At 39.4% G+C, this 24,568-nt stretch overlaps 3 protein-coding genes across 15 annotated transcripts in view; 2 read left to right on the top strand and 1 right to left on the bottom strand.

Moving 5' to 3' along the window:
- Cttnbp2nl (CTTNBP2 N-terminal like) overlaps positions 1-11,582 on the bottom strand; it is a 61,026-nt gene extending 49,444 nt beyond the window's left edge. For 2 of the 4 annotated variants that reach the window (XM_078027026.1, XM_005337623.5), the window contains exon 1: positions 11,437-11,582. The gene's annotated coding sequence lies outside the window, so the exon portion shown is untranslated. The remainder of the gene's footprint in view (positions 1-11,436) is intronic. The other 2 variants (XM_021734765.3, XM_040287390.2) reach the window with 2 other exon arrangements.
- Positions 1-24,568, top strand: part of St7l (suppression of tumorigenicity 7 like) — a 255,364-nt gene that overhangs the window by 198,902 nt on the left and 31,894 nt on the right. For 4 of the 8 annotated variants that reach the window (XM_040287383.2, XM_040287377.2, XM_040287376.2 and 1 more), the window contains 2 exons: positions 19,712-19,854; positions 23,400-23,491. In XM_040287383.2, coding sequence (XP_040143317.1) covers positions 19,712-19,854; positions 23,400-23,488 — 232 coding nt within the window. In that variant the 3' untranslated portion in view covers positions 23,489-23,491. The remainder of the gene's footprint in view (positions 1-19,711; positions 19,855-23,399; positions 23,492-24,568) is intronic. The other 4 variants (XM_078027022.1, XM_078027023.1, XM_078027021.1 and 1 more) reach the window with 1 other exon arrangement.
- On the top strand, positions 10,938-12,520 carry LOC120890526 (uncharacterized). 3 transcript variants are annotated; one of them, XR_013428052.1, is made up of 2 exons: positions 10,938-11,905; positions 12,022-12,520. XR_013428052.1 is itself a non-coding variant. In XM_040287393.2 (2 exons), exons 1-2 carry the CDS (start codon positions 11,255-11,257, stop codon positions 12,085-12,087), a joined length of 660 nt encoding a protein of 219 aa, XP_040143327.1. In that variant the 5' UTR covers positions 10,960-11,254; the 3' UTR covers positions 12,088-12,520. The 3 variants fall into 3 exon arrangements, 2 of the variants coding, with proteins under 2 accessions (XP_040143327.1, XP_040143326.1); XM_040287393.2 differs by having other exon boundaries at positions 10,960-11,851; positions 12,025-12,520; XM_040287392.2 differs by having other exon boundaries at positions 10,961-11,851.

Here is a 24,568-nt window from a genome sequence, read left to right as displayed (position 1 = left end):
ACTGGGTTCAATTCCCAGTATCAAAAACAAACAAAAGAACTAATTATGAATCTCTCAATTTAGGAGAAATACTGTGGGTTTATTGTGTGGTCAAGAATATAGAACCAACTACATGTAGGCAAATCATTGAATAAGCTAATCCAGCAATTTCTACCCAACAGTTTTGGACAGACTTGTGGCCCAAAATTTTCAGAAAAAGGCTGTTTCTAACCCCATATTCATTATCAGAAATATGACTGCCAGACTTTTGGCATGCCACATTGTATACAGACTCATTCCCTACTTATTTTCTAAATGAGCTGTTACTTGTCATTGTCATCATTCATTAAGTGACTTTGAAAGACAAGATCATTCCAACCAGATGCTCAGCTCATTCTTTCCATTAGATTTTCTCCTAGACGCAACTTTCCTTAGAGTTTACATACAGATATTTCTAAGGAATGATACAGTCTATAAATTTGAAATAAAAACCACTTGTGGACAAGTTGTCTGAATATTATCATCCTTTGTGGTATGGTCAGCTTCAGAGTTTCTCAATAAAAACACACACACAAATATATACAATAAGAAAGGATAAAGGTGTATGTATTTCAATATCCTTGAAAAATAAGACAACTTAAAGGCTAAGTAAGAAACATTTTTATGATACCAATATGTGATTTCACATCAGCTTACCCAGCACACCATTCAGTCTATTCACAGTATTCACAGCTACTTCCCATCAAGTTAGATTCAACAGCCAGGACAACCTGAGTGTTTTTCTGGATGAACTTCACGTGCCAGCATTCAAAAGAGTTATGGACACGAAGAAGAGCACACACACAATAACTCCCTAAGTGCAATGCTGCTTTTGCCTAAGAATTATGTTGCTGTGGCTCGGGCTCTTCTCATTTCTTTCTGACCTTTACCCTTCTCTAGATAATACCTGAGCGCATACAGAAATTGGGTGGCAGAAAATGAAACACCCCAAACAGCTTCTATAGTTATGTGAGCAAAGGGGCAGGGCAGGGCAGGGCAGGGTGGAGTACCAAGTAAAATGTTTGTCTGTCTAGTATCTGGGTGTGAGTATGTCTTTGTGTGGAAATGAAAGATTTATTTCTTTCCAAGTAGTAGATGATATAGTACATGAAAGAGGGAAAATAACAAAAATGCCTCAAAAGAAAAAAAAAATTTAAAGACATTAAAAAAATTCAACTCAGCTAGCAATTTTTAAAATCAGTTATTTAACTTAGTTAGTAGATCAGTAAAATTTCTGTTTTATACTTATATCAAATTTAAGCAACTTATACTTGGGCTACAATGGACTCAATACTAAATCTAAATATGGACAAAAATGTACTGCTATTTTAAAAAATGCATCCAAAGCACCAATTTTTTTAAAAAAAATTGTTATAGTACATTCATACACTCAATAAAAATAGTGTAATTTAATCAATTTCATTCCCCAGTACCTCCTCTTTCCTTCCCTGATTCCATTCTTCTATTCTACTAGTCTCTCTTTTAAAAAAAATTTTGTTCTAATTAGTCATATATGACAGAAGAAGCATTTTGACACATTGTACACAAATGGAGGCAAAGCATCTCTTATCATGAGGTAGAAAGTGTTAACCTGTTACCTAACTATCTCAAAAAGACTTAAGATTCCCTACCCTCTGGCACTTCTGGCTTTCAGGAGTTAATTATGCATTTGGGGTAAGAGAGTAGGAGAACACTCCAAACAATCTCTCTCATTCTTTTTTATTTTTCTAGTGCTAAGGATTGAACAGGGACACTTTACCACTGAGTTACATTCTCAGCTATTATTATTATTATTATTTTAATTTTGTGAAAGGGTATTGCTAAATTGCTCAGGATGGCCTCAAAAACTTGTGATCTTCTTGCTTCAGCCCCTCCCTGCCTACCCCCCATCCCCCAACACACAGTGTAGCTGGGCTTACCAGCTCCTCTCATTTCTATTTTAGGATCAGGCTAAGGAAGAAAAACATGTCAATATACTGTAAGAAAGTAATTTTATGACTAGGAAAGTATATCTTTTGTATACATGTTAAAGAACTGTTCTTGCTTTATTTACAAAAGTTCTAAAATTAGGTATAAAAACCAATTTCATTTTATTGAATTCTATATTAAGCAATTATAAACTACTTTATTACCATTATCTCAAAACAAGTTTCTCTCAATTGAAAGTAAAAGACATTGATAGACTCTTTGGATCCCTATAATATATGTATTAATGGGCTAAATGTTCCCCTTCACCTCAGTTCACACATTTAAGTCCTAATTCTTAGTATCTCAAAATGTGACTGAATTTGGAGACAGAGTCTTTAAAGAGGTAATTAAGTTAAAATGAGGTCATTACAGTGGTGCCTAATCCAACATGATTGGTGTCTGTATAACAGGAAATTTGGATTCAGACGGGTCAGGGTAAGACAATGTGAAGAGACTGAAAGACAATCTTCTGTAAGCAAAGGATTAGTTTTAGACTTTTAGCCTCCAGAATTGTGAGAAAATAAATTACTGGTTTTTAAGTCACCCAGTCTGTGGCACTCTTGCTGTAGCCAAACAAAATAATCCAACTTGTTAACCATTTTCTTTCTTTCTTTTTTTCAGTACTAGGGATTAAACCCAGTGGTACTTAACCACTGAGCTATATCCCTAGCCCTTTTTATTTTGAGATAGAGTCTTAGTAAGTTGCTGAGGCTGGCAGTCTTCCTGCCTCAGCCTCTAGATAGCCAGGATTACAGTCGTGTGCCACTTGCTATTTTTAAACACTATTTGAACAACTCTAAGCCTTCTCGTAAGTATGAGAGTCCATGACATGCTATTTCTCAGAAGCCTTGCCTTGGTCTTATCAATCTGCTTTGTTTTAGCTACATTAGAGACAGCATTCTATAAAACAGAATGGCTCAGGAACATTTTTAGAGACTGTGAATTTTAAGATCCTTTGAGGAATGATGCTTTGAGTTATCCTGAAATGTAATAATACAAATAGTGCACTTAGAAAGAAATTACAGTGGTGCTAAGAGATCAAGATGCTTATTTATTCAATACTGTCAAGACATATTTTGAAGTAGTCTCAAGAGACCGCTCTGCAGTTAAACTATTACTCTTCAAGGTCAACATTTATAACATTACAGTATTCTATTAAAATACATAGTATTCTATTTAAAGCAGATTCTAGGATACCTGGCTTTATAGATTTATGCTTACTACAGAAATGAATAATGCTAACATTAGTCACCACCACCTCACGATTCTATAGCATAGTTTTTGCCAAAGAATTCAAGCAATAATAGTAATAATGGAAAAAAATACACATTTATTGAGCTAAACATTAATGTGTACCAGACAGTGTTCCAACTACTTGATGTATTACCTAATTCAATCCTCACAATCACCTTAGGTGATAGATACTGTAATTTAAACAAATCCATCATCATCACTATCATCCCCATTTAACAGATGGCAAATTGAAACATAGAGGCTAAATAGCCTACTCAAGGTCTCATAGCTAGTACATGGCAAAAATGGGATAAAACCAGGTAATTTGACTGCTGAGTCTTCCTGGTACTGACTGCTACTTGGTAACCACTGTTCACATCTGAGTTCATTTTATCTGACTATGAAATGGTGTGGTAAAACAACCTCGGCTAAAATGTGATTCACAAAGCTGGAAGGGATCTCAGAAATAACCTCAGCACTCTCATTTTACAGATGAGTACTGAGTACGTAAGTATAGTTAACAAAGTCTAGCACTCATGTGTTTTTAAGATCTATTCTAATTCACTTTCTGGTACACCAGGGCAGGTATCAGGTTGTTATTTTGTTCAGTTCTAAGATTCATGCATAATCTGTACAAGTATGCACGCATCTGTCTCTTTCTCTTTTTGTATCTCTTATGTGTTGCCAGCAAGATTTACACACACACCACACACACACACACACACAAAAAGTAGGAAGTAGACATATGCCCATAAACAAACATTCAAACATCTCTCCCTTCATATGAGGACATTAGCACAAAGCATTAAAAACAGGTCTGTCTACCTGGATATCTGTTTACACCTTTTCAAGTGTTCTTACTGCGATAAGACCAAACCAGAATAACTACATTAGTTAAGCTACTGGAATGGATGTTAACGAAAACAAATAATAGTTTTACATTATTACATTCCTTTCATTCAAAATTTAAGACAAAGATATATATCTTAACATCAGAATATTACCAGAAGTTTGAACTTTTTCAACACCTGTTAGTTGGCTTTATTTAGCTTAAATTATAATTTGATTTCAACCCAATTTGCTTGAAAATTTATATCATCTATTGGTCCCTTATATTTTTGCTTTTCTGAAATAAAGCCACCTCAAGGGAACAATAACATATAGATTGATTTTATTTTCAGTAAAATGATTCACAGACCATAATTCTAGAGGAAGCTTGGAATACAAAAATCCTTCATTTGAACAAGATAGTCATTGACTCCTCTAGGATTCCAAAATAGAAACTCCATAGAGGTATGGAGGATTAACTGTAAACAGTTAAGGTTTGTCTATTTTGGCTATGTTCATAACCTGATCCTCCCCAAACTGGAAAAAACAAAACAAACAAACAAAAAACTTCACACAAGACTCTGACAGAAGTATAACTGGTGATGTTGTTTTGCAAATTACTGGGAAAAAAAAAAGTTTAACAATTGGTATCAACTGACTATTAACAACAAACCTAGTAATTATTTTTGCTCCAAGGTTCTTCAGGGACAGTATTTTGTAGGGGAAAGAGTATGTTATAGCGGAAAGTGCCTGGATTTGGGGTTCTACAGAGGTTTTGTATCTTGGCTCTGTCATTTAGTTCCTTGACCCATTTTGAGCTCTACTGGTTCATCTATAAAATGGGGATAACAACACATACTCTAATAGGAGTTAAGGATTTAAATAAATTAGTGACTGGCCAATCTCTCATTTCTCATACCTGAAGATCATTCATTTGATTTCATCTTTAAGGTAATGAAGTTTTCCCTTTTTCCAATGGAGCACCATTGTCTATCATTCATGCGCCTAATTTAAAAATCAAAACAAATTTACTCCTGACTTGGGCTGATCTGTTTCAAGGGAGGAGATGGACTGGCTAGGGAAAGTCTCTTTTGAGATATGTTCTACACATGTTCAGGCCAATGACATCTGCACATTACTTGGATAAAGGAAAGGACATTTTTCTGCCTAGATTAGCTTTTTATGCCCTTAGTAATATAAGTGAAAAGCATCCTTTGCTTCCACTGAATTTTTATAGCTTTTAATCAAGTTACAATTTTTAACTTGAAATGACTAAGAAGTGGGTTTTCTAAAAATATCAGAGCTATTTTTACATTAAATGCAGAATGCATATGTATCTACATTCTATTACATCCATTTATCTGGTTCCATACCTGTTTTCTGTCTCACAAGACTGAACTTTTCTGGACAACTGTTGTGACTATTCAACTTGTAGAAACTTAGCACCCTGTAGTCTTTGTTTTAAAGGGATACTCCGAAAAACAAATAAACAAAACAAACAAACAAACATTGATTGGAAAGAAACGTACATTACTTGAAATCCCAGTCCACAAATGGACTTTATCATTTAGGAAAGGAGCAGCTGCTAAACATTTGTAGTCAGGTAACTATGATAATGAAAGCATAGTTTTAGGAAGGCTGACTTGACTGAAGAAAAATGAAGCATGAAAAACAGTTGGTAGAAAAATTTAATAGCACAGAAATGAGGCAAAAACATGGGAACTAGAATGGTGGTGGCAATATGGAAAAGTGATATCAAAATGATACCAGACATACTATAAAGAAAGAATTCACTTTTAGTAACTTGGTGACTGATTCCATTTAGAAAGCTTAAGAGGGGAAATAATCCCAGATCAGCTGAGGTTTTGAGACTGGGTAGCAAGATGTTATGTCATTAACAGAAACAAGGATGTTAGAAAAGGAACTGGTTTTAGGGGGAAATGATGACTGTGATGTGAGACATGCTGAATGAGAAGTTATTAGATCCCCAAGAGGAACATGTAGAGAATTAGCTAGTGTGGTGCGTCAGGGGCTTAAAGGTGAAGAAGCCTTTGGAGATGGAGCCTTTTAAGAAAATTTATCCTGTGTCCTCAATTTAAGGAAAACATTGTTTGTATCTTTAAACATTTTTTAAAAATATTTTTATTTTTTAGTTGTTTTTTTTAGGTCAACACAATATTTTTATTTTATTTTTAGGTGGTGCTAACGATCAAACCCAGTGCCTCATGCATGCTAGGTGAGCACACTATCACTAAGCCTCAACCCCAGCCCTTAAAAATATTTTTGGTTGAAGATGGACACAATATTTTTACTTATTAATTGAATTTTATGTGGTGCTGAGGATCAAACACAGTTCCTCAATCAGGCTAGGCAAGTGCTTCACCACTGAGCTACAACCCCAATGTAAAGGTCCATTTGTATTTGTTCCTTTAACTATTAAGCCAGCTAAGAACTAGACAGGTTCTATTGTTCCTACAGCATCTGCAGTAACAGAAAGGACTTGTTAGCAGAAACCAAGCAATGGGCACCTCCCAAAAAAACAGTTAGTGCTTCTCTTTTTCCTACACACCCATCTGTTCTTTTTCATCCTTCTCTCCTTTATGACTTATAATTCTTACCTCTTGCTAAAACAATTCATCCTGTCCCCCTTTGTTTTTTCCTGGCTTGTCACTTTTCTATGATGGTAGGCTGCCAGAGCATACTCCAACCTACCTCTCCTCTCCCAGCAGTTCTGCAACAAAGGATCTGCAACAAAGGAGCAAGATGCTCCTAAGGCTCAGGGTGAGTCATCTTTTTTGCTTTAAGCTCCATCATCTTGTGCTCCCCTATTTTCCTTTCTACTTTCTATTAAACTCATTAACAATTATGGGATATAGTCTTTAAACTCAGTAACAATTAAGGATTATATTCTTTGTGGCTCCAGAAGTCAGTAATTCATAAATAGCAAAGGACACATTTAGATCGGAAACTTTGGTGTTATATCTGAAAACATAGTTTGGAAATACCTGTCAGGGAGGAACCATATAATTTGTTTACTTCATCACCTGCTTATAGTCCTGTTCAACCCACAAACTCCTATCCTTACTATCTCCCACCTTCATATTTAACCTTTCTGTCCATATTTTCTTCTTATCCCAGTCTTGATTGTTCCTATACTCACTCCTTACTTTTGAGGAAGCAAGAGAGATGGTCTTCAAAAATAAGGCAAAAATTACTTTATATCAACATAACCATTGAAAATGCCTTACATCTCACAGAACATACAACTCCACACAGTAATCACAGTACCTACAAAAACCATTTATCTGACAGGATGATGCCATTAAACCCTTAAGAATTTAGAATAGAGCAACTAATAATTCACAAAGATGACAATGGTTTAATCCCTTGCCTTTCTTCTTCCTTGAGTCAAAAAAATTCCAGAAAGATAATGTGCATGATAAAATTACATACACACACACACACACACACACACACACACACACACACACACAAAAGCATGCACACTCCAAGACAGACACATAGATCCTTGGTTCAGGTGCCTGACATCATGACATACACAAGCTTTACTTCTCTACTTAAGAATCCTAGCTATATGCTGATAGATTCAAAAATTAAAAACTATAATCAAACACTACTTTGTCACCTTTGCTAAAACATTAAAGGAGTAATAGAATATTTTATATTAATTCTTTAACTCACATGCCAAGTGCTAACAATAAGAGTAATAATAATATCTATTAATTATTGAATACTTCCTACCTGTGGGCCCCTTGCTTTGTCTGTCTGTCTGTCTGTCTGTCTGTCTGTCTGTCTGTCTCTCTCTCTCTCTCTCTCTCACATACACACACACACACAATCTCACAGCTGAGGAAACTGAGGGAAAGTGAAGACAGAAAACTCTGCTTTTGCTCCAGGTTACACATGAAACTGTAGCAGAGCTGGGATTAGAAGGCCAATTTGCCTTTAAAGTTGTGCCACACCCTATGGCCACATTCTATGGCCTCACAATTAAAAGGCCATTTTCTCACTGAAATGGTTTGAAGTGAAACTTGGAAGATTTTATTTTTAATTATTAGCTGAAAAAAATTCGGGAATTAGTGGTCTTAACAAATAGTTTGACAACCACCTCCTAGTGTCAACCACCAGACTCTGGACAGATTTCCTCTAGAAATAAATTACTAGTATGGGCATAATATGCCCACCATGACCATAGTTAGGGACCCAAAAGTGTTCTGTGTCCCTACTTTTTATATGTGTGTATATTTGTGTGTGTGTGTGTGTGTGTGTGTGTGTGTGTGTGTGTGTATGTATTCTCCCCACCCCCCAGGGATTGAACCCAGGGGGAATTAACCACTTAGCCACATCTCCAGCCCTTTTTATTTTTTATTTTGAGACAGGATCTTGCTAAATTGCTTAGAGCCTCACTAAATTGCTGAGGCTGGCTTCAAACTTGCAATTCTCCTGTCTCAGCCTACTGAGCTGCGGGGATTACAGGTGTGTGTCACAGCTCCCAGACCTATTAATATATTTAGTGCTATTTTAAGAGTACAAAATCAGGGTTGGGGATGTAGTTTAGTGGAGAGTGCTTGTATACCAGGTATGAGAGCTTGAGTTCAATACTCAGCACACCAAAAACAAAATAAAACAAAAAAACCTAAAATCCCACTTTTAAAAATTCCAAAGTAGAACAGTAATATGTCAAAAACAAACACTCAGAAACTATTCTTAAACAAAAATTAGCAAACATTCCCTAGTGTGCTCTCCTACATTCACTTCACTCCCATCAGGTCAGATTCTTAAGAAAACAGGATCCTAAAATGACTACTACTGATTATATTCTTAAGTGTAGTTCATCTTTCATGACAGTAAAGTTCTATTATCTAACCAGTAAATTTTATAGGAAATTCAGTGTTTTAGAGTCACTTCAGATAATACTTTTGTAAGATAGAGAAAATAAAATTAAATCTATACAAAAAGTAGACTGTTTATACTAATAAGATGTACCATATTTTTTTATCGCGTTATCTTTCCAGTCCATTCTAAAGTGACAGCTTTAAACTAAATTCAACAAACACTTGTTAAGTCATACATGGTGTACTGTGAAAGGTACAAAGATGTAAAAAAATACTATATACCCTTGAAGAATTTATAATTTAATGAGATACATTAGACATCTACATAAAAATCCTCTATATACAATGCTTTTCTTCATCTAACATGAACAAAAAGATGTTGAAAAAGTTAGAGGAAAGATTTCCAAGACCCAAAAGTGAATAAAACAGGTCTTGTTTATTGTGCCAAATAATCAAAGAACCCTATTTACTTTTTTCTCTGTTATGAAGGCCCTGGCAATCACCATTACTTTGGTTTCCTTAAGTCTCTTACCTTAGTTTATTTTTTGTTCTCTGCTCATGTAATAAGATACATCTTTTGGGGATTTCCTGTTCTGCTTTTAGTTTTTTTCTGCTGCTATTGCTGGGGGCCCATGTCTTACCCTCCTATTGCAGTAAACTTTGTGTTTGCTGGAGAGACCCTCCACAGTTTCTTCTTTGTGTTTTCCTGGAGATCTGGAAACAATCACTCAGTAGATCTGTGAGCCATGAGCATGGCTCTGAAACGCTGGAACCTAACTATTAAAAAATAATCACCTTGGGGCTGGGGCTGTGGCTCAGTGATAGAGCGCTCATCTCACACGTGCAAGGCCCTAGGTTCGATTCTCAGAACCACATATAAATAAATAAATAAAATAAAGTTAAAAAAATAATCAACTTCAGCAAGTCTACCTTCAGAAGTCTTATCAGGAAGGTAAGACAATAGCCATTACAATAACTCTCTATGATTCCAACTCCTTGCTTCTCATTGCTATCAACTATGGCTACAGGTAATAGTAGTGAGATGGACTTGAGAATAAAACAGAAGAAACAATGCTAAAAATATGGTAAATTTTGATATAATGGATAGTGCTGGCCACAGATGATTACTAGAGATTAACACTGGTTAAAAATCATCAATATCATACACCTGCTGAAATGAAGGCCAGGGGCTTCTCCAATGTCAAAATCCTTATGAGCAACACTACAGAAACACTTTTTTCTAGAGTTTATTTTTATCTCTGAGACTTAAAAATTGCTCTTATTTTCATACTCTAAATTTTGGTATACGCTACCAGCATTGTAAAACCAATTAACATTGTATATGTATTAGTTTCCTCCCGGGATAAAAACTCAATATAAGAGGGGCTACAGAGTAATCAAAGGCCATAGGACCAGATTAATCATAAACCCGCCAACTGAACCTGAATTTTCTTCAAACACTTCCTGCCTTTTGTTTCAAACTGCAGTACACCTCCAAGGTTAACTGCAGTCTCCCTGAGCAACAGACCAACCCACCCCAAACTGGGAGATACTGATCCGTAGTGGAATGTTATTTACTTATCTATACTGTTTCACTTAAAAATAGGCTGTTATTCATTGACTGTCAAACAATATACACTGCATTCCTACCCACACAAGGCCAACTCTGCAGATACCCAACACACCCACCTCACTGTGAAATGTAAGAGGATGGTTTTTCATCAAGTTTCCAGGGAAGAAATCGAGTGGAAAGCAAAAATGAAAACCAACTCAAACCTAAAAATCCCTTAAAAGCTGGGTTCTCCCCAAAGTAATAGAGAGTAAAGGGAAGGTACAAAGGGGGAAGAACAGGAGGTACTTTACTATTCCCCTCCTTCTTCCAGAGTCTTAAAAAAAAGTCTCAAAGATGGGCAGCTCTGCATTCTCTGCAGTAGACCAGACCATCCCAGGGGCTGCAGGAGGAAAGGCAAGCATCAGAAAATGGGGGATGGGAACAATTTAAGAGGGGAAAGGCCGCTTCGTCTGTGAGGCTGGCTGTCTAGGTCGTCGTCTTTGATGTGTGCTTCGCCCCATCCCTCTTCTTTCGGAAAATACTGATATTATCCTACGATGAAAACTAGCACCGGTTCTACCCTTGCGAGCAGGGACAGGTGGAAGGAGGGATGCCTGGCCTCCTGGGGGGTACAAAATGGGGCTGGGGGAGCAGCCTAGAGAATGGGAATCTGTGAGTCCTCCGCCAAGGCTGATGCGCGCGGGGCGAGAAGGGGCTTTAAACGAGGGGTGTCAAGGGGGAAGCCCCTTCTGTGGAGGTGGAAACTGACCAAGGACAATAAGTCCTGCGAGGACCCTCGATGGATGAGGAGCCGCCTCCTCAGGGAATACCGAGAGGTGGAGGGGACGGCCCCGCCCCCTCAGGGGACGGGCCGCGGCAGTTGGGGCCGTGGCGAGAGGCCACCAGGGCGTCTATCCTTGCTCTTCTCCAGAGAACCCGGCCTCCCAGCCACCGCCAAGCCCAAGCACCAGCAGCTCCTACCTTTCCGCGGCGCCGGGGGATCCACTCCCAGCCGCCTCCGCCACCGGCTCCCCATCCACAGCCTTCCGAAGCCCCGCCCCTTCAACCGCCGGCCGGGCTACTGGCGTTCACCGGGACCAATCGCCGTCTCGCCTCTACAACGCTAGTCCCAATCCGCGCTGGCCGGAGGAGGGGCTTCTCCAATGTCATTCAAGCTCCTCCCGGGGCCCCAAGATCCCTTTTGTTTGGGGAGAGCCAAACTGGGATTGAGCTCGCGTCACTTCCGGGAGGAAGCGATCTCCTCCGGCCGGGGCTGGAGGGTGGGCTCGAGGGTGGGCTCGCGCCCTTCCCGGGCCGGGTTCTGCAACTTTCAACGTTCCGTGCGGTTACTGGGCTGAGCCGTGGCGAGGGTCTCGTGTTTTACCCCGATTGTATGGTATGGGAAGTTTAGGAATGGCGGGCTTCTGGTGAAAGGGATTTTATCCAAAATGTTAGTAAATGAAGTGTTTTGGTGTCTATTTTAGAATTAGTTATTGAAAAACCTAGTAACGTGGCTTCTCTGCTCCCTCCTTTTTTTCCTGGACCCGCCTGTGGGTGTGGTGCTAGAAGCTAGGGCTCAAAGATGAAGCACCCAAAGACCACCCTTCTATTTTCACGATTGAAGCAGAATAGGATTCTGTCTCTGGAACCCCGGGGGCGGAGAAACCCGATTCCACCGAGGGAACATCAACCCGGCTGACCTGCCTTCTAAGCAGAAGTCAAATAATTTCAAATTTGTGTTTGGTTTTTCCACACTATCCTTGCCAGTCGAGGGGACTTTCCTGTGTTCTAGGCTCCATTTTACTGTGGGGTAATGGCGTTTGTAAACAAGCTGAAACAAAGAACGTTCGGATGCAATGAATGAATGAACGTCCTCCTTGTGAAGAGATAAACAGATCTTGGTGATAGCAAGACCTACATAAGACCAGATAACTGAGGGAAAAGGATGCTTCCTTAATTGCGCCCTTACCTGTGGTCAAAATTTCTGGTTTTCTTTTCCATAGGCTGCACTTCAGCTTACAAATTGATACAGCTGGCAAAATTAATAAAATTACGTTATTTTAAATACTTCCAAGACAAATATTTATAATGCACAAATAATGTACTACTTTATCATTCTAATTTTAGTATATTTAGTGCTGAAGCAAGCACAAATGTGCTACTTTAAATACATTATTCCTAATCTTTTATTTTTTATTTTTTTTATTGTTGGTCGTTCAAAACATTACATCTTTCTTGATATATCATATTTCACAGTTTGATTCAAAAGGGTTATGAACTCCCATTTTTACCCCATATACAGATTGCTGAATCACATCAGTTACATCAATTACATTTCCATTGATTTACATATTGCCATACTTGTGTCTGATGAATTCTGCTCTCTATCCTATCCTCTACTATCCCCCCTCCCCTCTCCTCTTCTCTCTCAACCCCCTCTACTGTAAAACATTTCTTCCACTTGTATTATTCTTCCCTTACCCCTCACTTCCTCTTGTAGGTAATTTTGTATAACCGTATCACCTTCCCTTTCCATGCAATTTCCCTTCTCTCTCCCTTTCCCTCCCCCCCTCTCGTCCCTATTTAATGTTAATCTTCTTCTCCTGCTCTTCCTCCCTACTCTGTCCTTAGTTACTCCCCTTATATCAAAGAAGTCATTTGGCATTTGTTTTTTAAGGATTGGCTAGCTTCACTTAGCATAATCTGCTCTAATGCCATCCATTTCCCTCCAAATCATTATTCCTAATCTTGACAATTATTTTAGCAAGACAATATTAGGAATCTAGTACTCAACCTAAGCAAGCACAACACTCAGGGCCGAAGCAGCCTGCCTTCATGCAGTTTTCAGTGTGGTGGAGGGATATGGTCAGTAGTTTGAAGGAAGTAAACAAATATTTATTATGTCATCATTGTGCTATGTTCCTTCATATAATGATATTTAATCTAAAGTAAGAGAAATCAGTCCCACTCTGCAAGATATCATTGTGTCCAATTTGCAGATGGGAAGAATGAGATTCAGAGAAATCAATTAAGGTGGTAGAGCTAGTAAATGGAAATGGACGGACTTCAAATAGGGACTTGTAACTCCAAACCTGTGCCATATTCTGCTCACCATAGACTGGTTCTCCTGAGAACTAATCCAGCCAATGGGCTTGGATGATTTTAAAACCAACATTAGAGCCAGAAAAACAGCTGCATGCCTCCCTCTATTGATTGTAGGCTGAAGAGGGTCATTCCTACAACCGTAGATGAAGTACAGAAAGGTTTGTCAAGGTGCTCCACAGCAGCCCAAGTGCTTTTGGAGTAATAATGTAGGACACAGAACTTGAGAAAGATGTCTGAAAGATAAGATGAAGGGCCAGGCTTATAATAGGTGCTTATTAAATACTGACTTGACCTAAAATGTCTGAAATGGTTAAAAACAAAGTATTAGGTGTTGGAATAGGCCCACAAACTTGAAAAATCCCATTTCCTCCTCCTCCCTTTTGCTTTGCCTATGGGTGTGCAATGAGGAAGTACCTCATCGCTTGGCAATGAGGCAGATGTGGGACAACAGGCTATTTTTCTGCAGGCTTCTGAGTCATTCTAAGAGTTGTCCTGGTAAATCAGTTCCTTGCTCCTCCCCCTCCCTTCCTTTGTAGTTATTAACCCACCACCACCCACTCTACTCCAAGGCCGACTTGGTGGGTGTAGTACCCTGTAATCTACTTCCTTTACAGCATTGGGCAGCTTCTCTGGTGCCCTGGGTTCACTTCTGTGCATTCATGAGTAAGTGTGGACCAAGTCAGCAAGGATGAGATCACCCTTGCCTTGTAAGGATTCAGAGTCCTGAGGGTATACAGATTGCTTTCCTTTTGTTACCCCTGGAGGTAGTGAACAGGCAGGGCTTGTGAATCTCATGTGACCTTCAAGCTATGGCAGTGTGAGCAAGTTCTAGAGTCTTATAATTCTTCAATATATAAAACTTGTAAATAAATTGAGAGTCTGGTTCAAAGGTGTACACAGAGATAGAGAATGGGTTTATAATAATATCTTAGATTTATATAACAATATAACATGTTTATATCTGTTATTTTATCAACTTGCCAGTAAGTATTTATTAAATGCCTATTTGTGTCAGTAACAACTTTTATAAAAAGTGCTAAAAGATTATAGATTGGGTCAATTTTTTCTCCAAATAGGTAATCTTTCTAGATAGGTATTCTATAAATGCTTATTACTGGTTTAGGGAGGCAATGATAGAGTAAAGGGGGTTAGACTGGAATAAAAAAAATCAGTCACAAACTCTATTAGTTTTCTTGGGCTATCATAACAAATTACCACGAAGTGGGTGGCTTAAAACAACAGAATTTTATTCTTTGTCTGTAAGCTAGAGGTGGAAGATCAGGGTGTTGACAGGTTCGTTCCTTCTGGAGGTTCTGAAGAGGATCCATTTTATGTTCCTCTCCTAGCTTTTGGTCATTCCCTGCAGTCCTCGACACTCATTGACTATGGTTGCATCACCCCAATCTCTGTGTCCATCGTCACCTGGCCTTTCCCCCCTATGTCTCAGGGTTCTTGTATGACCTTTTATCTTTTATAAAGACATCAGTCATATTGGATTTAGAACCCAATCTAATCCAGTGTGATCTCATCTTAACTCATTACAGCTGCAAAGACCCTATTTCTATATAGGTTCTCTTTCTGAGGTTCTTGCTCAACATGAATTTTGAGAGGCCACCATTCAACTCAGTATACAAACTTACTTGAAAAAGTAATCTCCCCGTTTTACCCTATATAACTTCATTCGTAAATTGCATGAAGTAATGGACTAATTCCTGAAGGTCATTTCAGTCTGATTGTAGTATAATTTAATATATGCTACATGCATTTATCAAGATATTGTCGTGTACCACTACTCAATGACTTTATACAGTACATCCCTTTAAGAACCCTTAAAATAATCCCAATATTACCATTTTACAGATTTGGAAATTGAGGAACAAAGAGGTCCATAGTCATGAAATTCATGAATGATGAACATAGAAGATTTACTAAATTCCAAAGTGCATCCTCATAATTGCTATGCTCTGTTATCTTTCCATTAAGTTGCATGGGTTAGAAAAATGGGAAATGCAGCAAATATTATAAAATTTGATATATGGAATACTTGGAGCCGAGTAGCAATTTTCCTGGAGTTATGTGCTTAGTTGGAGCTGATTTTAAAACCAGGGAGGGCTGGAAGTGTAGCACAGTGGTAGAGTGCTTGTCTACCACATGCAAGGACCTGGGTTTGATCTCCAGTATTGCATTAAACAAAACAAAAACAAACAAGGGAAAACAAGAGAAGAGGAAGTAAAAGCTTAATAGATAAGGGGACTGCAATGGGCATTTACCTAATCTCGGTTTCCTCCTTTGTAAAATGGGATAATAGTTTGCCTAGGATCACCAGATGCTTGTGAATATCCAAGCAAGATGATGTATTTCAAAGTATCTGGCCACCCTTTTAAGAGATTATTATAAATCACCTGGGAGATCTTGCTCAAGCTCTTTCTCCTTGTGAATTCTTGCCTTCCAATTAAACATCTGGGCTTCTGTAGGAAATCCTCTAGCCATAACCCACAGCATTTACTAAGATACTGGGTGAGCTAGATGAAGAAACTGGAATGAGTGGGAAAAGTGATATGGCCTGTCTGCCACATTACAGTCCAGACGCCAGAAAATGCACTCCAGCCTGAGCCAGGCTGAAGCCGAAGGGAAAGTGTGCTTCCCCAGTCCCTGGCGTTTCTCCCCATCAATTGTTCTCAGGAAGACCCTCCTGGGTAGTCTTCAAACGCTCTCTGCCTGCTTAGATCTGGGCGGCTGAGGCACCGCGGGAGTTCAGAGATTTATGGGTGTGGCTCTAACTGCGTTCCCGAGCTTATTGCTCCTCCTAGCGTTGAGTGGTGAATCCTGCAACTGTCAACTTTCCTTTTGGCCAACTTCTGGTCCACATCCTCATAGTTTCTCCTTTTATGGGTGTGGGCTGAAAGCCCAGCAGGTAGAGGATTCCAGGGACAGGCAGTCCAAAATTCACCTTCAGAAATCAATTCTTTTGGCTCTTAATTAAATGTCGGGACCCGCTTGGTTATGATGGAGCTACGAAACCCTTATCTTTGCAATGGGGAAAGGTCCCAGAGGGATAGGGAAAGAAATCTAACATTAAGTGCCTACTGCATTAGATATTGTGCCAGGTTCTTTAAATATATGAATCAATAATCCTTATAATCTTTACATGTTTAATTCTCACAACCATCCTGAGAAATAATTATTATTGTAGTTTTTCAGGAGGGAAAGCAAGTTCAGAGAGGCAAGTATCTTGCTCAAGGTCATAAACAGTAACAATGATAATAATATCAACCAATTATTTAGTACCTACTTTGCATATCATTTCTTTTAATCCTACATTAACACTTTAAAGTCCATTGTGCTTATGAGGTTACTGAGATTTAGACAGCTTAAGAAAGGAATAACTAGTTAGGCGTGGTGGTGATCACCTGTACTTCCAGCTACTCAGTAGGCTGAGGCAGAAGAATAGTGAGTTTGAGGCCAGCACGGCAAATTAGCTAGACTCTGTCTCAAAAAATAAAAAGGACTGGGAGGAAATGTAGTTCAGTGGTAGAGCACATGTGGATTCAATCCCCAGTACAAAAAAAAAAAAAAAAGAAAAGAAAAAGAAAAAGAAAAATAATGTGGTGGTGGGATATCTAAGAATGGTTCTTGTAGTAACAGAGCTAGGTCTTCCTGGCTCACTGTTCTCAATCCACTGTGGAGCTGATGGGTGATAGAGGTGGGACTCCAGCTCAGGCCAGTGTGACTCAGGGTTATTTCCATTGTTTGGGCTGCCTGACGGTCCTTCTCTGAGGACCAGGAAACTAGGGTCATGTGTTGCTTTGGATCTTCTGAGAAAGCCAAGGCAGAAGTCTATGTGATCCTGGGAACAATTTACTCAAGGAAACATGCAACCAGAGCAGCACTCTAGGAACTGGTACGTTACTGCTATCAGTGGCCAGAACCTGCAGTCTCTCTTGAATCATTCTGTTTGAAACTCACATGCTGCCCTGAGCTGGTGGACCAGGAAGGGGAATGCAAAGCTTATAGGGACCTAAAAGGAATGGTAGATGGAAAATTCCTGGAAGTAAATGAGATAAACCATGGTGTTTCCAAGTAGCCCAGCAAAGTTCCCAAGTATTTGAATTTATTTTTAACTTCTCCTTTCATCTCTTCCATATACAGATTAGTTGTAAGTCCCTGAAATAATGCTTTATGTCTCTTTTGGTGAGTCATCAATTTTCCTTTTCATGCTCCTCTTTGAAATTGTTAAAAAATTATTAAATTGTTATCATCACATATGCCATGTAATGAATCGATGAACAGTTTGATATTTTGTTATTTCTAAACATGAATTTGGTACAGGCAGAGATATGGGAAAAGATTACTTGGCTGTAATTTTTTAAAACTTCATTCCATTAAAGATGAACTCTTCTGCGTCTTCTGACTCCTTTCCTTCCCGTCTCTCTTCCTCTTCTTTCTCCTATTCCCCAGGTGCCTTCTTTCCATATATGACCTGATACCTTTCTGTCTCTGTTGGCTGTTCAGAAAGTCTTAGTGGCCTAGCCAGAGGTTTGCAGCTGCCTCAAAGTCTGGTCTTCTTTCTCTTTCCTGCCCCCACCCCCTTTTCTTCCCGACACATGACCTGACATTAAGCAGAAAACAATTTCTGTGCTAGAGCCAGAGATAGAGCTTTGGCTGGGCCAGCCTGCCCTACAGTTTCAATTTGATGAAAGCCAATTACACATTTCCTCTGGTCTGTTATTTCAGCTGAAGTACCTCACTTGGCTGAATGGGTCCTTGTTGCTCACAAAAGGGAGACATATTTGTAGGGAAAGTAATGACCCAGTTATGGCTGCACCATCATTTCTAAGCAATTTCCAGGTAAGTGGTCCTTTGGAGTAAGCTTGTGCTGGAAGCTTCTATGCCCTCATTTCCTGCTTCAAGGATCCTGCTGGGCCTCTATGGGGCCAAGTCTGCCCTGAACAAAGTGATCAGGTGACCCAGGACTTCTGCTTCTTTGGAAGAAGTTTGTACATTTTCCATCCCCTTTTCTTTCTGCTATTTGCCTCCCTCTTGTCCTCTTTTATTCCTAAAATAATCATTGAAAGCCTATTACCATTACACTTATAACTAACACACAATTCTGGACCCCAGGGCACTCACAGCTTTGAGGGGAGGTGAACTTGTGTAACTGGCTGACTCAAGTACTGCTTTCTTGCAGCCACGTGTTCCAAATAAAATAACTCAAATCACTATCTTACATCATGATCAGGACTCACACTTTCCAAATAAAATAACTCACATCACTATCTTACATCACAATCAGGACTCCTCCAGATGTAAGGGAGCGAAAACTCTATCCAAATTGGCCAAAAGCAAAAAGATTTTTTAAAAAAATTTTTTAAAAAGGATTTTTATTGGCTCATGCAATGGAAAAATACAGGAGTAGCTGACTTCAGATGAGGCTTGATCTGGTTTCTCAAAAATGTTACCAGTATCAGGTTTCTCTCATATCTTTCAATACTATTTTACATGTGTTGGTTCTGTTTTTAGACATGTTTTCTTCCTTAACTAGTAATAAGCACAGTTTTGTAACCTGCCACATTCAATAAGAAAACTCACTTGTCTCTTTCCCAGGAGTTTGAGAAAAATCCTACCGTTTCTCTTTAGCTCTGCTTGGTCTTGTGTGTGTGTGTGTGTGTGTGTGTGTGTGTGTGTGTATGTGTGTTTTGCGGGAGATTAAACCCAGGGCTTCATGCTAGGCAAGTGCTCTACCATTGAGCTATATCCCCAGCCCTTTTTATCTTATTTGAGATAGTAGTTGGGATTATAGCTGTGGATTCCCCTGCCAGGCCATGTGGTATTCTTGAACTGGTTATTGTGGCCAGGAGATGTATTGCTTTGATTGGCTAGATTTAGGTCATGTGTGCTACCTGGCGACATGAATGGAGACAGTTGAAAAGCTGTAAACTCAATTGAAAATATATCTGTCTCTGTTTGTCTGTTATCTATCCATCTGTCCATCCAATCATGTATCCTCTGTATATCTATTAAACATCTATCATTTAACAATCAATCAATCAGTCATCTATTTATTTGTTATCAGAATAAGTGGTGATGAATGTTTAGGCATACTGTAAGTGTCTGCTACTCATTTGAGGGTTTATTTCTTGTTTGCTTTCAGGTTAGCTCAAAGCACAGTCTGCTTCACAATTGTCACTTGGCCCCTAACTTTTCCTCAATCTGCCTTGGCCATGATCCTGCTGCCTCAGGCACCCGCTACTTTGGAGTTCTCACGGAGAGAGTTCTCACGGAGCCTCGTGGAGGGTGAGAGTTCCAGTTGATGTGTGGTGTCCCTGGAAGGGCCGCATGGGTGGCGTTCGGGGGAGTTCAGAAATAAAGTCTGTTCCTGGTTGAGTGGCTCGTGATTTGTGCCCAGCCAGACTGCGGCACAATGTAATGAGACCCTGTCTCAAAATAAAAAACAAAAAGGGTTGGCTGGGGATGTAACTCAGTAACAGAATTCAATCTATAGTAGCGTTAAAATAACAACAAAAAGTGTTGTGTGTGGTAGAATTAACTGAGAATTTTGGGGCCTAAATATGGTATGGGAGACCTTAAAAAAGTTTTGAAAGACTAGTAGTTCTCAGAGTTGAGGGTGTATTAGAATCACCTGCAGGTCTTGTTAAATCATAAGCTGCTGAGCCTGATTCAGTAGGTTTGGGTGGGCCCAAGAATGTGCATTTCAACTGAATTCCCATACTTTAGGAACCACTGTTTTAGGGCTGGGGTTGTAGAGTGGTAGAAGCTCAGCGGTAGAGCACTTGCCTAGCATGTGTGAGGCATTGGTTTTGGTTCTCAGTACTGCATATAAAATAAATAAATAAGTCCATTGACAACTAAAAAATATTAAAAGATGAAAACCACATTTTAGACAATTTATTATGCACATAGATCAAGGTTTATCTCAAACTTGCCCAGAAGAACTTGACCTAAATTAGATTTATTTAAAATTGTCTCCTTAGGGATACTTTATAAGAATGAAAATAGTTTTGATTTTCTTTTAAACAACAACAACAACAACAACAAAAATAGTTAAGTTACTGTGTTAATCTGAAAAGAAGTAAAAAACCAGTTTCTACCAAAAAGACTCTAGATGCTTGACTTAAGAGCTGACAGCTGGCTGGAAACTAGTTTCCTAAAAGAAGGCTTTGCCTTTAGTGTTTATCAGATGATTGCTTAAACATTTCATTAGGAATTTATATGATGCATCTTATACAAAGAAGTTCTGTTCCAGCCCAGTTTTGCAACAATGTTTCTTTTCAAAAAGAAAATTTAAAATTGAGTGTCAGTTAATACTAGATCAAGAGGCTCATGGACCATTCCGGTCTCAAAGAATTCAATGTTGACTTCATCAGTCCTCTTTCTTCACCTTATTTCTAGGCTCCTTCTCTCTGCACCCTGCCTCCCATCTTCTCTTTCTTAAAGCACCAATCATTCAACAAAAAAAATATATTGAGTACCTGAGTGCCAGAGGCACTCAATGGCTGTGGTCCCACCTCTAAAATTTCTGTAACTTTGTCATGTGGAGCAATTTAATCCCTTGTTGCCCAACCTTTTCTCATTTCAGTTCTATCTTTTGAAGTAATTTCTTCAACAAAAGAATCAGTTTGTACTGTCTCTGAAGGTCCGATAACTCAAGCTGCAGCCAGATTCTGTCACAATATTTTTACTTGTTTCCCTGTTGCAGATGTGAATGGGTAATGGAAATACTGTGGGTGAAATGCAATGCTAGAGGTATTGACTAGCTGTGACTTTGATGGCACAAAAGAGGGAAGGGAACCTTCAAGGATGAGCTGCTTCACTTCTGTATTAACATAGTGGAAAGAGTAACTTTATTTTTAGTTATTTTGTGGGGATAAGTGCATGGAGTACTGCATACAGGGCATACGTTAAGGGCATCTGAATGGCAATCCACTCCCCCATGCTAGGCCTGTGAGTGGCAAACCGCTTACCCCTAGGCACAGTCCCTGTGTTTGCTCCATGGCCCACTCCTTGATTGGTCGCTGCAAGGACAGTTAGCAGACATTGCATTGGTGGCTGCCTGTAATCTGCTTAGCTACTGCCTGAGTATATATACATGGTGACTGCATAATAAAATCAGAACTGCTTCCTGCTTGGTCTCCAGAGGTCTTGATTAGCGACTTTGCAGCCACACTCTTCTCTACCCTGTTCCGTGGACCTCCTCGATGGATGACAGAGAGCCCACGTATTATTTATTTCTTTTTAATTTTGAGATGAGGTTTTGCTAAGTTGCTTAGGCCTTGCTAAGTTGCTGAGGCTGGGCTTGAACTTGCAACTCTCCTGCCTCAGCCTCCCAAGTTGCTGGGATTATAGGTGTGCTCCACCCTCTTTTCTTTCCTCTCTCCCTCCCTTCTTTCCTTCCTTCCTCTCTTCCTATCTATCTATCCATCCATCCATTCACCCATCCATCCATCCTGGGAATTGAACCCAGGGCCACTTAACCACAGAGCTATATCCGCAGCCTTATTTATTTATTTATTATTAGTTTGGTTGTAGAGGGACACAATACCTTTAATCAGATGTTTCACAATATTGTAATAAAGATTCAATGAGATACCAGGAGATAGATTGATACCTTTCCTTCCCTGTCACCAGTCTGAATCCTGTCAATTTTACTTGTTAGGTATCTCAAACCCTCTGCCTATTTCAACCATCATCATCATCTTGATGTGTTCTTTATCCTGTCTCTCTCCATGATGATAGCATGATAACTAGTCTTTCAGCATTCATTCTAACCCCCTCCAATCCATTCTCCACATAGCAGTTTGAGTAGATTTTAAGAAAACACAGTCTGGGGCTGAGATTGTGGCTCAGTGGTAGAGCTCTGGCCTTAGCATGTGTGAGGTGCTGGATTTGATCCTCAGCACCACATAAAAATAAAGAAATAAAAATAAAGGTATCGTGTCCAACTACAACTAAAAAAAAATTAAAAAAAGAAAACACAGTCTGATCATGTCATACTCCCTCCCAATTAAAACTTTTCAGTCCTCTTAGTATAGACTGATTTACAAAATCTTTGTTATTTGACTTCTGCTCTTCTTTCCAGAATCATCTAGTACCACTCTGCTTCCTGTTCTCTCCACTCTAGCCAACTTGGGACAGAGACTTTTCTTGACCAAACTTTAGTGAGGCTTCTAAGTGAACTAAGCCAGATACAGAAGACAAATACTGCCTGACACCATCCATAGGATGTTCTTCAGATAACCAAATTCACAGACTCAAAAGAGATTGTCAAGGGCTAGGGGCAGGGGGTGAGAAATGGGAGTTACTAATCAATGAGCATAAAGTTTTAGTCAAGCAAGATGAATAAGCTCTAGAAATCTACTGTAAATATTGTACCTAGTCAATTGTAATGTATTATACTCTGAAAATTTTGTTAGAGATGTTAAGTGTTCTCATCACAATTTTAAAAATAAATAAAAATACCAGGCACAGTGGTGCCTGACTATAATCTCAGCACTATGGGGAGGGGTAGCAATTTGGGATGCTAAAGCAGGAATATCTCAAGTTCGAGGCCAGCCTCAGCTAAATTGCTATCTCAAAATTAAAAAAAAAAAAAAAAGGACTGAGGGTGTTGCTTAGAGGCAGAGCATTTCTGGATTTAATTCCCACTACAACAAATAGATAAATAAACACAAAAATTAAAAAGAAATCAGGGAGCTGGATGTCTGTGTTCCAAGACCAGACCTCCACTTCCACCCACCTGTTTGCTGATCTCCCAGAGACCATTCCCTGCTCCCTGTCCTTACCTCCCAGCCTCTCCTCATGCCTTTGCTGTCTTCACTCAGGCCTGCACTGGGAAACTGCTATGCTGAGATTGCCAAAGACCATCTTGCTGATGAGCTGCGTGGCTATGTCTAGCTGTTCAGCACTCTGAAAGGTACTTCATGCAGCCTTACACAACAGTTTCCCTTTCCGTCTTCTCTTAGTGGCCATGTTGACCTTCCCCCACCCCCCGCCTTTTTCTTGGAATTGAACCCAGGGGTGCTTTATCACTGAGTTACATCCCCAGCCCTTTTTATTTTTTTATTTTGAGATGGCCTTGCTAGGTTGTTGAGTTTGGCCTTGAGCTTGGGATCCTTTGGCCTTAGCCTCCTGAGCTCTGAGATTGCACACCTGCACCACCTTGCTCGGTTACACCACACTATCTTGTTGGTCTGTTGCCTCTCTGCTCCTTCCCATTCTTTGTGGCCAGTTCTTTCTCTTCTCATGCTATACTTCCCTGAGTGAACCACCTGATCCAATAGCTTAATTTCCATCTCTACCCAGATGACTCCCAGATCCATGTCTCTTGCCTTGACCTCTTTCCTGAGCTTCAGACTCTGCTAGGACATCTCCATGGTATCTGTGACCCTTCCTCTCACACACCACATCCTGCCAATCTTGATTCTTACCAGTTCTGCCTTCTCCACCCACCGGTCTCTCTACAGTCATTCATCTGGACGTGTGTGTCTGCTCCAGCTCTTTCCTCTTTGATCCATTCCTGTCTGGCAGCCATCATGATTTTTTTCCAAAGTAAGAATTTGCTCAGCTCTCTTTGCTTAGTTCCTAGAATATCATGGCCTTCCTATTAACTTTAGAATAGATGTAGATTGAGCATGCCAAAAATATCCCTTCTAGGTTTGATCTATCTTTCCTTCCTTCCTTCCTTCCTTCCTTCCTTCCTTCCTTCCTTCCTTCCTTCCTTCCTTCCTTCTTTCCTTCCTTTCTCTGTTTCCATTTTTATTTTTGGAGGTATTGGGAATTGAATGCAGAGCCTCCAACTTTTACTATGTTCCCCGCCACAGGCAGCACTAAGCCTATGAAAACTGCTGGAATGCTCTTAATTTATTATGATCTTTGGCTTTAAGACCTTTGGATTTGCTATTCTCCCTGAACTGCCTTTTCTTGATTTTTTTTTTTTTTTTTTAGTTCAGTGAACTCCTCTGTCTTTGGGACTCTCCTCAGTTGTTACTTC

Source organism: Ictidomys tridecemlineatus, chromosome 11 (assembly GCF_052094955.1).
Source record: "Ictidomys tridecemlineatus isolate mIctTri1 chromosome 11, mIctTri1.hap1, whole genome shotgun sequence".
In the NCBI taxonomy this organism is placed as follows: Eukaryota; Metazoa; Chordata; class Mammalia; order Rodentia; family Sciuridae; genus Ictidomys; species Ictidomys tridecemlineatus.
Note: the sequence above shows the minus strand (reverse complement) of the source record. Positions and strands in the feature narration are given on the sequence as shown.